This window comes from Lathyrus oleraceus, chromosome 4 (genome assembly GCF_024323335.1).
Source record: "Lathyrus oleraceus cultivar Zhongwan6 chromosome 4, CAAS_Psat_ZW6_1.0, whole genome shotgun sequence".
Lineage (NCBI taxonomy): Eukaryota > Viridiplantae > Streptophyta > Magnoliopsida > Fabales > Fabaceae > Lathyrus > Lathyrus oleraceus.
In genome coordinates this window covers 137,895,063-137,910,202 of record NC_066582.1, presented here as the reverse complement: position 1 = coordinate 137,910,202, position 15,140 = coordinate 137,895,063, and the positions used below count along the sequence as shown (strand labels likewise).

Genomic DNA, 15,140 nt, shown 5'->3' with positions numbered 1-15,140 from the left:
TGAATAAATGCCAAATAATTGTGTTGAGCCATTTTGATTGTTTGTAAAAGTTTGACTTGTGTTGTTGGGCCTTGGTCAAGGTTGATTTGACTTTGCTAGGTTACGATCATTAGATTTAGGGGATTGATGGGATGCACATTCCATCTCCCAAAATGAATGAATGCTCTTAATTTGGTAAAAGTCCTCCTTTGACCAATTTGAGTTTTAATCTATTCCCCTCCCTCTTCATCTAATTCCCCTTATTTATGCATCCATTTCATTTGACCTATGATATCTCAATATCCTAAGGCTAGTTGATTGCAAAATCAACATAAGTATGAATGAGATTAGGCCACCTCTTTTGCATATTCTTTTGTGTGTTGTATGTTTCATGAGCATAGTCCATTATACTATGTCTCTAACATGCATTAACACCAAAATTCTATTGCCCGACCTCAAATAGTTGTGACTTCTACATAAGTTCAATTACGATTGCTTATCATAGCGCTAAATTTTTGACACAAAAAGGCATAGCATTCTAGTTAGTGAGATTGTAAGTCACCCCTCTTTCATGGTATTGTGTGGAAACTTGACCTTTTTTCCTTCCATTGGAAGATGTCTTGGTTTAAGGATCCATGCTTGTGATAAGTAGGTTGAGTGTTCTCCAAAGAATGACTTAAACAATAAAAAGCAAAAGCAATACTAACTTCTAATTCATTAACAACTAACATTTAATTTCAAGCCATTTACTTTTAATGCACTTTAATTTTTAAGCTCTATTCATTTGCCATTATTCATACCATTCTAATTGTTTATATCAATGCCATTTTCACTTTGTCCACTTGGACCATATTATTCGATATATCTTGTTTGTGCATATTTTGTTTGCTTGTGTGGTCTTTGACCATTAATGTACATAATAAGAACAAAAACCCTAAAAAGCTATTATGTGGATTGTGGGTTTAATCTTGGACAATTGGACTTAGAATGTAGGCAACATCCCTATGCAAAAGGACTTGGCCAATGCCAACTTTATGTAACCAAGTGCTTGCAATTTGAAACTTCATCTGATACATCATTGAATATCCATTTGAGTTCATCTGCAACATGATCATTGTGAAGCTATTATTTTGAACCTGTGACTTGTGGAATTCATCTGCTACATAGGCCAATTTGAAGAAGATTATGGAGTAGCTAAAGCTTGGATGTGGCTATCTTTATTTGATGCCTTGCTCTTCAAGTTAATATGGTGTGCATTATTTATTGCTTGATTCTACTGTCCAATGGAATTTGGGTTTCTATATGACATTCTTGTCTATTGGATTGTAGCCCATTGGTCAGATCTTTTCAACTCTTAACCTTTAAATTTGTGCTTAGGATTAGTCTCTTCATCTCCTCCCCATCTCTTTAATTTCAAAATCTCTCCCTCCTTTTAAAAACTTCTTTGTTTGTAATTGTTTTGTTTCCAAATTTAGACTATTTTGCAAATTAGAAACTTTGGCCTTATGCCATTGCATTTTCAAACTTTTTTTCTTAAATCAAACATGTAAGTAAACTTAACTATACTTGACTTATAGATTTCAAAAGCCAAAAGCACTAACTCATTCAAACCATTCTTAGGCCTTTGTGCCTTTCAAACCTAATTTTTGGTAAAAGCAAAACATCCACTTTGAAATTTATATCACGAACTACGAGGTTTTGATCCCTCATTTTTATGTTGGTACGTAGGCACAAGTCCGAAGGTCTTGTCAAACACAAAAATATAATTAATGAATTCTTTTATCATCCCCCCATTCTATTTGTTTGTAAACATCACTTTGTACAAAATACATATGCACACAAGAAAGGGCTCCCTAGGAGTACCTAGGACACTTTGGGTGCTAACACCTTCCCTCTGTGTAACCAACCCCCTTACCTGTAATCTCTGGCATATTATTAGTTTTGATTTGAAAACTTCTTATTTTTGGGTTTTGTTCGTACTTTTCCTTTTTCCCTTGGAAACAATAAAAGCGCGGTGGCGACTCTTGTTATTTGACGTCTAGCTTATCCATAGCTTGATGGTCATGAATTTACCGCTACACCTAGTTGTTGTGTTCAACCTTCTGTAGTCAATGCACACACGCCACCCGGTAATTGTTTGACTATGAATTAACTCATTTTTTTCATTCCTTATTACGGTGGTCCCCCCTTTCTTAGGGACAACATGCACTGGGCTCACCCAAGGGCTGTCAGAAATAGGATATATAAGACTTGTGTCTAACAATTTCACCACCTCTTTCTGAACTACTTCCTCCATCGCATGATTGAGTCTTCTCTGCGGTTGGACTACCGGTTTGTGGTCTTCTTCCATGAGAATGTTATGCATGCACACAATAGGGCTAATACCTTTCAAATCTTCAATTGCCCATCCAATAGCATTTTTGTACTTTTTTAGGACTTGGATGAGGTTTTCTTCTTGGATATTGTGAAGGCTCGAGTTAGTGATAGCAGGATATTTTCCTTCAGGATCGAGAAAGACATATTTAAGATTTTCCGGAAGTTGTTTCAACTCCGTTTAACAAGGCCAACACTTCAGATTCCCCGTTGTCCACTTCTTTATGACTATCGAAAATGGAAAAACTCAACACTCTTTCCAAAGGTGACTGTGGTGCATTCAAAGGACTATCATATGTCATCACCTGATCCAGAGTCTCTATAGTATGACTGGTACAAATATCATCCTTGTACCTCATGGTGTTTCGAACATCAATTTTCAATTCCTCATCATAGACCTTCAACGTCATTGTTGCTTCTTCTATGTTTATCAAGCACCATCCCGTTTCTAAAAAGGGTCTCCCAAGAATGAGCGGGATCTCTTCATCTTCCGGCATTTCAAGAATTACAAAGTCCACTGGAAATACAAACTTGTCAATTTTCACAAGAACATCTTCAACAATACCATACGGTTTCTTGACCAAATGATCGGCGAATTCTAGTGTCATCCTGGTGTCTTGCACAACCCCTATACCAAGCTTTTTGTAAATGGATAACGACATAAGACTCACGCTATCTCCCAGATCAATAAGAGCTTTGTTGAATGACCTATCTCCAATAGTACAAGGGATGGTAACAGCTTCTCGATCTTTCTTCTTTATCGGAATCTTCATACCCTGCAAAATAGCTCTACAAGTTTTGGTTAGAATAATCGGGTTGGTGTCGACGGTTCGCCTCTTTGAAATGATGTCTTTCATGAACTTGGCATAAGTAGGCATTTGTTCAAGTGCCTCCAACAGAGGAATGTTGATCTCCAGATTCTTGAACAACTCTAAGAATTTTTCAAAGTTTTTCTCATGTTGTCCCTTTTTCTTGTTCCTAGTGGGGAAAGGAAGCTTAACAAACAATTTAGTCTCAATGACTGTTTCTTTCACAATAGGTTTCGGTGCTACCACTTCCCTCGCAACTTCATTTTCTTTGATCTCAAAATCCACTTTGATCAATTGATCTTCCTCTTCATCCACCTCCTCGACTACTTCATCTGATTTACCACTTCTTTTTGTCACCGCGCTCACATTATTATGCTCTCTAGGATTTGTCACGATTGCACTCAGTAGAGAACCTTGTGCTTGAGAACTCGAAGCTAATTGCTGATCGATTTGACCCATTTGGACTTCAAGATTCTTTATGGATGTTGTGGTGTTTTTCTGATTGTTCCGGTTTTCTTCTTGAAATTGAACATTATGAGCTTCCATCCTTTCAATTACAATTTCCCAATCAGCTTTCTTAGGGGCATGTTACTGCTATTGTTGTTAATATTGAGTTTGGTACTGACCATGTTGAGGAGCGGTTCCCTTTTGGTCTTTCCATGAGAAGTTGGGATGATTCTTCCAACCCGGATTGTATGTGTTGGAATACGAATTGTTCTGCTTCAAAAATTTGATTTCCTTCAATTGTTGAGGAGTTGCAAAACAATAAACAGTTTGGTGTGGACCACAACAAATTTCACAACAGACAGTAGGAGCCGGTTGGACCTGCGCCACCTGTTGGGTACCTATATTCATCGCCTTCAACTTCTTCTCAACTTCAGCAGCTATAGTATCTTTAATACGAATTTTATTAGTTTCCATCTTTAAATCTATAACCCCTTCTGGTTTGCTTTGACATCTATCGTACAATTCCAAGTGCTCATTAGCAGCAATAGCTTCAATGATATATTTGATACCAGTGGCTGTTGAAAAATTTGTGGAACCACCGGCTGCGGTATCAATCAACTGTTTGGTCTTTATTTTGAGGCCATTCATAAACATCTACATTTGTTCAGTTGGATCCATATTATGAGTTGGGCAGGCTACCAAGACTCGCTTGAATCTCTTGTAAGCGTCTCCCAAAGTTTCCCCATCCTTCTGCTTGAAATTCAGAATTTCATACCTCTTCCGCAGAAATACCGACGCTAGAAAATACTCATTCAGGAAGGCCTTTTCCATTTCTTCCCAAGACGTGATGCTACCGGCAGGTAGGGAATAAAACCATTATTCGGCTTCCTCCGCTAAGGTGAACGGGAACATTCTCAATTTCTTAGCTTCTTTGGTGTGACCATCAATTTTTAGAGTGTTGCTCATGGTCAGAAACCTCTGCAAATGCTTGTTTGCATCTTCATTCACTTTTCCAGTAAAATGCCTCCTTTCAAGCTGATTAATAATACTCGGATGCAACTGGAAATTAGCCATGTTCACTGGTTGATTGACAATAGTTAATCTGCCAGTTGGTGCATTTGCACCTCCGTAGTCACCCAACAGTCTTTCTGGTGGCGGTGGAGCTTCAGCCATAATTTAGATCTCTCTATCGGAACCTGAATCTGAACCTGAATGAATGGAAAGTTGTTCTTCGTCTGATTCCAATCTGGCTAATCGAGCTTGCCAGAGTCTCGCCTGCAAGGTTCTCTCGATTTCTACGTCAAAAGGAAAATCAGCTAAGGCCTTACCTCACATACAAATATCAGACAAGATTAGTTGATATAATCGAAATAAATTATTACAATAATGAAAAATAAATTTTAGTTGCGGAGCAACAAAATTTCAATTGAGATAATTTAAACTTATATTTGGCAATCCCTGACAACGACGCCAAAAACTTGATCGGGAAAATAGCTAGTGTACTATTTTGCCGATGTAGTAATAATATGGATGTTTTCCAAAGATTGATCTCGAGGATTGCGCAGCAATATATGTGTAAATTGTTACCCAATTGAACAAAACTACTAGTTAGGGGTTTTGTAAAAATCACTATAAGAGAAAATAACACCGAATAAATATTTTCACAGATTATAATAATCTGCCAAGGTTGGTGTGTGAAAATCTCCTATAATGACCCTTGAGTGTATATCTCCTTAATAATGAAAATTGTTTCAATTACCGAATCTTAAGATTGTTTCCCTCTGAGACCTCGGAGGGAAACCTTTGGTATTCAATCTAACCTCTAAGTCCTTAGGTGATTATGATGAAACCAAACAATTTTACTTTAACAAGAATAACCCGGTAACTATAGGGTATCCCTAGTCCTAGGTGATATCTATTATGGTTTCACTGTATAAAAACCTTAACAATTGCAATCCTGCTAATCGTTAACCATACATCAATCTTGATTTTTCTGATAAAGAAAGCATTACGCAAATTACACAGTGAAATTAACAAAAAATAACATGTATTAAGGAAATTAAAACTTCAGAGTCATTACACAATCAATTCGGGGACACCCCCCTGGAATTGGGGGGTTTAGCCTCTCATATTATTCAAATAAGATACAAAATAAAAACGAGATATTACAAAAGAATGGCAATCCTGTTGATCTTCAATTGCATCCGCTCTTGAAGGATCTCCGTTCTTCGTCGCTTTTGACCGCTTCAATCTTTATCGTCTCCAATTTATGATTGTCAAAAAGTCCCTTCTCCATATTCAAAAATCCCCTAAATAGTTCCTGATGACAAATTTGATGTAGAAAAAGTCCAAAATGCCCTCCGAGATCAGCCGTGCCAAAATAAAGCAAAAACTGGAAAATGAGGTGTCCAAGCTAACACTGGCCGTGTCAGGAAACATGACAGACCGTGTTGGGCTTCTGATGAAAAAGCCTTGACACGCCCCTCCAGGGAGGCTGACACGGGGCGTGTCAGCTGACACAGGCACCCGTGTCAGCTCCCTGTTTTCTTCTTCCAGGTGCCCTCTCCTGACATGGCCCGTGTTAGGCAACACGGCTGGCCGTGTCAGGACTATTGTGTTACCCAATTTCCTCTTCCGACGGGCCCGGAACGTCCAATTTGCTTGTGTATCCGTACGACACTCTTGCTTACACTTGAAACCAATAGATCTACCACAAAGAGACATAAAATGAAGTATAATGATGCAACCTAAATGTAATCAACAACTGGAAACAACAATGCAAAACATCTAATTTACTAAACAGAACAATAAAACAAGTAGACTAATGTGTTACCGACTTCGTGAAAAGGTGTTGAATGAGTGTCAGAAAAGAAGTAGAATTGGAGACTAATCATTATGCAACCGATGTTTCACAGTGGAAGGTTCATTCATGGGAATGATTAACACTCAGCTGCCATTATTGAAGATAGTGGTGATGAAGACGAAGATGAAGGAGACAGCGCCAACTTTGTGACGCATAGCTAGACTTGCGACAATTGGGTTGTTGTTGATGTTCCTATTGTCATTCTTCGTTCTAAGTAATTTGTTTTCTATTATTTTGAGAAAAATCCTTCTCCTATGCCTAAGGGATATGTGAACATTATTGGGCATTTTTATTATTATCATCAATAAAAGACAATTTTATTCATCCACATCTATGATGTTTTTATTTTTTATTTTTTATTTTTCTGAAAATGGTAATCATAAAAATAAATAATAATCTCCCATCTGCATAATATTTGATTTCACTCCACTTCTCTAAAATCAAAATATTAAATCTTTATGCAGGTTGCTTCTCAAACCCATTGAATACAATGATCATACTCTCTCTCCAAACTTTGATTCTCCCATGTTTGATGTAACACCCTTCTAAAATACCCCAAATATTTAATTTAAATAACAACATATATCAATCAGAGTAAATATGCAATTAAGGGTGTCACACAATTACTTCACACCATTCACCATGATAACTGTCATGCTCTTTTATTAATTCAAAACATAAAGCATTTGCACAATACGCAGCGGATAGAGCTTAAATCAATCATGCAAAACATGTAGCATATTACATGTAAACGGGTTCACAACCAACAATAAAACATTTAAAACATCCCATCCCGATGTTACATCTACCAGAGCATGACCCACTAAGGAACTACACTAGACTTCAAGCACTAGCTCCTACCCAATCACTGCTCGTTACCTGAAAAATAGTTGTAAGGGTGAGTTCCTCAATCGATATAATAAGCATTATAAAATATCATGCAATGTTAAGTAATTTAACACATTTCATCACCCTAATCATAGCACACATTCAGTAACGGCACATCAACTCAAACATCATACTCAACACCAACATAAAGCACACGTATAATCTCAATTCATGCTCAACAACAACACAAAACACACTTATAATATTGGAATACCTCCATTCATATTATACGCCATACATACACTATGCAATGAGACTCCATGCATGCGGTACCGACTATTCGTGAACATATAGTTCAACTTCACCGACCAAATCCAGGTACGGCTACTGTAACACCCTTCTAAAATACCCCAATAATTTAATTAAAATAACAATATGTCAATCAGAGTAACATGCAATCAAGGGTGTCACATAATCACTTCACACCATGATCCAAAATAACAGTCATGCTCTTTATTTAATCAAATAAACATTTGCATAAATCGCAGCGGATATAAATCAAATCAATCAAAACATGTAACACATTACATGTAAAATGGTTCACAACCAACATAAAACATTTAAAACATCCCTTCCCGATGTTACATCTATCAGAGCATGACCCACTAAGGAACTACTCTAGACTCCAAGTACTAGCTCCTACTCAATCACTGCTCGTTACCTGAAAAACAGTTGTAAGGGTGAGTTCCTCAATCAATATAATAAGCATTATAGAATATAATGTCATGTTAAGTAATTTAACACATTAATCACCCTAATCGCAACATACAATCAGTAACAGCACATCAGCTCAACATCATCCTCAACACCAACAAAAAGCACAAGTATAATCTCAAATCATACTCCATAACAACACCAACATACGTATAATATTGGAATACATCCATTCATATTATACGCCATACATACATTATGCAATGAGACTCCACACATGCGGTACCGACTATTCTTGAACATATAGTTCAAGCTCACCGATCCCTCTAGATACGGCTACTAAGCTCACTAGTCCCACTCATTTGAGACCTAGTGACTCACTCACTAATTCCTCACCATGGGAATTAGCTACAGCCCCGAAGGCTAGACTATGCACACTAATCATCTAGCATGCAAACATCAACAACAACCCCACAATGGTTCACTCACTAATTCCTCACCATGGGAATTAGCTACAGCCCCGAAGGCTATGCTATGCACGCTAATCATCTAGCAATGCAGCATCAACAACAATTCACAATGGACATATGCTCACACTCTAAGCCATACAACAGTCCATTCACAAATACATGCATAATATATACATTCATAGCATTATGCATATCATCATACATCATCAACACATGTATCAACACATCATTATCATGTCAATCAATTAAACACAGTATTAGCACACTCTACTAATACCTATACTGCTCAAAACAACGGGAAATGATCCCTACTACGTCATACATCAGCTAAGTTACATCACTCAGCCTAAACAACCAAAACTGCACAACAACAGTTCAGGGAAACCACAAGTCTGCCCATACGCGTATTGCCTATGCCCATACGCGTATGGCGCATTTCCTCGCCCAACCCATACGCGTATCATCTATCTCATACGTGTATGCTACGCGTACCACTCTCCCATACGCGTACCAACAGAGACAAAATCTACGTTCAAAATATCATTTTCCTCACCCATACGCGTAAGGCCTCATCCATACGCGTACCAGCCACATCATACGCGTATTGCCTAGTGCCATACGCGTATGACCAGAAACCAGAATTTCCAGATCTGCAATGGCTTTCTCTGCTACGAGATCTATCCAATTCAACCTTCCACAATCCAAATTTTACACACAATTCATTCATCTCATCTAACACGAATCATACACTTTCGATTTCACAAATTGCTAACCTTTCTACCTCTAATTCCTACGAATTTCTTCCATTTTAATCCCAATTTCGTTCATCCCAAAAGTTCACAAATTCATCATACATCATTCAATCAGAGGCAAATCAATGGTTTCTCACTACCCATCACATATTATCCCATAATACCCATTAATCGATGATAAACCCCCCTTACCTGAGTAAATCCGGCAATCTCTGAGCTCCAAGCTTTTCCTTCCTTCAACCTTCGTTCTCTGGCTTTTGCCCTTTTCCCTTTTCTGCCTCTTTTTCCTTTTCACGTGAAAATAACCTTTTTACCAAAAATGGGATTTTTCTAAATTCCAACTTATATATTTTCCAATAATTATTATTCCAATAATAATAATAATAATAATAATAATAATAATAATCCAATTATCTAATTAAATTAATAAATATATTATTAACTTAATTTAAATAATTATCATATTATTATCGGGGTGTTACAACTCTCCCCCACTAAAAGAGTTTTCGTCCTCGAAAACATACCTCAAGCGAACAACTCTGGGTAAGACTCCTTCATCTTACTCTCAAGTTCCCAAGTCACATTGCCACCTGCTGGTCCTCCCCAAGTTACCTTTACCAAAGCAATCTCTTTACCCCGCAACTGCTTCAACTCTCGATCCTCGATCCTCATAGGTGATGTTTCAACAGTCAGGTTATCTCTCACCTGTACATCATCCACTCGGACTACATGCGACGGATCATGAATGTACCTCCTCAACTGAGACACATGAAAAACCTCATGCAAATTCGCAAGTGACGGCGGTAAAGCGATACGATAGGCTACCTCTCCTATCCTCTCCAAAATCTGATAAGGACCAATAAATCGAGGTGTCAACTTCTTCGACTTCAAAGCTCGACCAACCCCAGTTATCGGAGTAACACGAAGAAACACATGATCTCCCTCTCGAAACTCAAGTGACTTCCTCCTCTTGTCGTGATAACTCTTCTGACGACTCTGAGCAATTCTCATCTTCTTCTGAATCATCTTAATCTTTTCCGTAGTTTGTTGAACAATCTTCGGTCCAATCACAGCACTCTCACCGGACTCATACCAACATAAAGGCGTCCGACATCTCCTACCATACAAAGCTTCAAACGGTGCCATACCAATGCTCGAATGAAAACTATTGTTGTAGGTAAACTCAATCAAAGGCAAATAACCATCCCAAGCACCTCCCTTTTCCAAAACACAAGCCCTCAAAAGATCCTCTAGTGACTGAATCGTCCTCTCAGTCTGACCATCAGTCTGCGGATGATATGCAGAACTCAATCTCAGCTTAGTTCCCAAAGCCCTCTGCAAACCTTCCCAGAACTTCGATGTAAATCTAGGATCTCTGTCCGAAATAATACTCGACGGAATACCATGCAAACTTACAATCTTCTCAATATACAACTCGGCTAATCTCTCTAACGGATAATCCATTCTGATCGGAATGAAATGAGCCGACTTCGTCAATCTATCCACAATCACCCAAATAGCTTCAAAATTCTTATTTGTCCTCGGCAAACCAGAAACAAAATCCATACTGATACTGTCCCATTTCCACTCCGGAATAGCCAACGGTTGCATTAGCCCAGACGGCTTCTGATGCTCAATCTTCGACTTCTGACAAGTCAAACAAGAATAAACAAAACTCGCAATTTCTCTTTTCATTCCCGGCCACCAAAATAACTTTTTCAAATCATGATACATCTTCGTAGCTCCAGGATGAATACTCAAGCCACTACGATGTCCTTCTTCAAGAATACTCTTCTTAAGTTCGGTAACATCCGGAATACACACCCGATTACCAAATTTCAAAACACCATTCTCATCAACTCTGAATTCACCACCTTGGCCTTGATTCACTAAAGTCAACTTATCAACCAAAAACACATCGGATTTCTGACCCTCTCTAATCTCATCCAGAATACCACTCGTTAACTTCAACATTCCCAATTTAACACTATTGTGAGTACTCTCACACACCAAACTCAAGTCTCTAAACTGCTCAATTAAATCCAATTCCTTAACCATTAACATAGACATATGCAATGATTTCCGACTCAATGCATCAGCCACTACGTTTGCTTTACCCGGATGGTAATTCAAACCAAAATCATAATCCTTCAGAAACTCTAACCATCTCCTCTGTCTCATATTCAGCTCTTTCTGATCAAACAAATACTTTAAACTTTTATGGTCACTGAAAACCTCAAATCTCGATCCGTACAAATAATGCCTCCATAATTTCAGAACAAAAACCACGGCTGCCAACTCTAAATCGTGTGTCGGATAGTTCCTCTCATGAACCTTCAATTGTCTCGAAGCATAAGCTATAACCTGTTTATTCTGCATCAACACACCACCCAAGCCCAACAATGAAGCATCACAGTAAACCTCAAATAGTTCCGACGGACTCGGTAATATCAGAATAGGAGCAGTAGTTAACCTTCTCTTTAACTCTTGGAAACCTTCTTCACATTTTGAGTCCCATACAAACACTTGCCCCTTTCTAGTCAACATCGTCAACGGTAACGCCAACTTAGAAAAACCCTCAATGAACTTCCTATAATAACCAGCCAAACCAAGAAAACTTCTTATCTCAGAAACTGACATCGGAGCTTCCCACTTAGATACCGCTTCTATCTTAGAAGGATCAACAGCAACGCCACCTCTTGAAATCACATGACCAAGAAAACTCACCTCTTCTAACCAAAATTCACACTTAGACAGTTTAGCAAATAACTTCTTTTCTCGTAGAACTCCTAAAACCACTCTCAAATGCTCAGCATGCTCTTCTTCAGATTTCGAATACACCAATATGTCATCAATAAACACCACAACAAACTTATCTAGGTACGGATGGAAAATCCTATTCATATACTCCATAAATACTCCAGGCGCATTAGTCACACCAAAAGGCATTACAGAATACTCATAATGTCCATACCTTGTTCTGAAAGCAGTCTTCTGAATATCCTCAGTTTTCACACGTATCTGATGATATCCCGATCTCAAATCTATTTTGCTGAACACACTCGCACCAACTAACTGATCCATTAAATCATCAATCCTCGGCAAAGGATACCGATTCTTGATCGTCACTTTATTCAGTTGCCTGTAGTCCACACACAACCTCATAGTACCTTCTTTCTTCTTAACCAATAACACTGGTGCACCCCACGGTGACACACTCGGACGAATAAATTTCTTATCCAACAGATCTTCCAACTGACTCTTCAGTTCAGCTAACTCAACAGCAGACATACGGTACGGAGCCATCGATATCGGCCTAGTACCAGGTACCAAATCAATCGAGAACTCAACTTCACGCTCTGGCGGCAATTCATTCACTTCTTCAGGGAACACGTCAGGAAAATCACACACCACGGCTAGATCGCCAATCACTAGTTTATCTTTAGCCTCCAAAGTCGCTAACAACATGAACAACTCTGCCCCATCTGCTACTTCCTCATTCACCTGCCTTGCTGATAGAAATAAACTCTTTCCTTCCTCAATCTCAGGAAATATCACAGTCTTATCAAAACAATTGATAGAAACTCGGTTAAACACCAACCAGTTCATACCCAGGATAACATCAACCTGTACTAGTGGAAGACATACAAGGTCTATCCCAAAATCTCTACCAAAAATACTCAAAGGACAACTCAAGCAAACTGAAGTAGTAGTCACTGAACCCTTTGCAGGAGTATCCATCACCATACTTCCAAGCATCTCAGATATCTCTAACTTAAGTTTCACAGCACAATCCAAAGATATAAAGGAATGAGTAGCACCTGTGTCAATAATAGCTACAAGAGGAAAGCCATTAATATAACACGTACCTCGGATCAAACGGTCATCTGCAGAAGTCTCAGAACCCGATAAAGCAAAGACCTTGCCTCCCGACTGATTCTCCTTCTTCGGCTTAGGACACTGTGGACTGATATGACCCAACTCTCCACAGTTGAAACAAGTCACAGTCTTCAACCGGCAGTCTGTAGCCAAGTGACCACCTTTTCCACACTTGAAACACTTCTTCTCATTACTGGTACACTCATGGATACGATGTCCAGCCTGACCACATCTGTAACACTTAGCAGGAGCACTAGAGTCTCCCCCACTAGGCCTCTTTATCCCACTCTGCCTCTGGAAACCCTTGCCAGCTGCATACGGTTTCCCACGATCATTCTGATTCTTGCCTTTCCTATCAACCCTTTGCTGATAGCTCTCTGCTCTGGCTTTGGAATCCTGTTCAAAAATCCTGCAACAGTCAACCAAGTCAGAAAACACTCTGATCCGCTGATATCCAATAGCCTGCTTGATCTCGGGACGTAACCCGTTCTCAAACTTCACACACTTTGAAAATTCTCCAGCAGCCTCATTATAGGGAGTATAATACTTCGACAGCTCTGTGAACTTAGCAGCATACTCAGTAACAGACCGGTTACCCTGCTTCAATTCCAAGAATTCTATCTCTTTCTTTCCTCTGACATCCTCTGGAAAGTACTTCCTCAGAAATCTCTCTCTGAACACAGCCCAAGTGATCTCAGCATTTCCAGCAGATTCCAACTCAGTGCGGGTAGCAACCCACCAATCATCTGCTTCCTCTGACAGCATATGCGTACCGAACCTGACCTTCTGGTTATCGGCACACTCAGTCACTCGGAAGATCCTCTCTATCTCCTTCAACCACTTCTGAGCACCATCTGGATCGTATGCTCCCTTGAACATTGGAGGATTGTTCTTCTGGAACTCACTCAGTTGACGAGCAGCTCCCATTCCCACAACATTCGGATTCCCTCCAAGTACTCCGGCCAGCATACCCAGAGCCTCAGCAATCGCAGCATCATCTCTACCTCTTCCAGCCATCTATATTCTGAAAACCCAACAACTAAAACAATAAGTACTGATAGGGTTACTCAACACCTATCCCGTACAGGGAAACAGAATAATTACGACTCGACTCGACCGACTATGCTCTGATACCACTAATGTAACACCCTTCTAAAATACCCCAATAATTTAATTAAAATAACAATATGTCAATCAGAGTAACATGCAATCAAGGGTGTCACATAATCACTTCACACCATGATCCAAAATAACAGTCATGCTCTTTATTTAATCAAATAAACATTTGCATAAATCGCAGCGGATATAAATCAAATCAATCAAAACATGTAACACATTACATGTAAAATGGTTCACAACCAACATAAAACATTTAAAACATCCCTTCCCGATGTTACATCTATCAGAGCATGACCCACTAAGGAACTACTCTAGACTCCAAGTACTAGCTCCTACTCAATCACAGCTCGTTACCTGAAAAATAGTTGTAAGGGTGAGTTCCTCAATCAATATAATAAGCATTATAGAATATAATGTCATGTTAAGTAATTTAACACGTTAATCACCCTAATCGCAACATACAATCAGTAACAGCACATCAGCTCAACATCATCCTCAACACCAACAAAAAGCACAAGTATAATCTCAAATCATACTCCATAACAACACCAACATACGTATAATATTGGAATACATCCATTCATATTATACGCCATACATACATTATGCAATGAGACTCCACACATGCGGTACCGACTATTCTTGAACATATAGTTCAAGCTCACCGATCCCTCTAGATACGGCTACTAAGCTCACTAGTCCCACTCATTTGAGACCTAGTGACTCACTCACTAATTCCTCACCATGGGAATTAGCTACAGCCCCGAAGGCTAGACTATGCACACTAATCATCTAGCATGCAAACATCAACAACAACCCCACAATGGTTCACTCACTAATTCCTCACCATGGGAATTAGCTACAGCCCCGAAGGCTATGCTATGCATGCTAATCATCTAGCAATGCA

At 39.0% G+C, this 15,140-nt stretch overlaps 1 protein-coding gene across 1 annotated transcript; it reads right to left on the bottom strand.

Moving 5' to 3' along the window:
* Window positions 1-2,501: 2,501 nt before the first annotated feature.
* On the bottom strand, window positions 2,502-3,620 carry LOC127136407 (uncharacterized). The gene has a single exon (XM_051062964.1). It carries the CDS (start codon window positions 3,618-3,620, stop codon window positions 2,502-2,504), a length of 1,119 nt encoding a protein of 372 aa, XP_050918921.1.
* Window positions 3,621-15,140: the final 11,520 nt, after the last annotated feature.

What these genes read in the sequence shown, in the direction of transcription:
- LOC127136407 (XM_051062964.1), bottom strand. Translation starts at nt 3,620, where the DNA reads ATGGGTCAAATCGATCAGCAATTAGCTTCGAGTTCTCAAGCACAAGGT.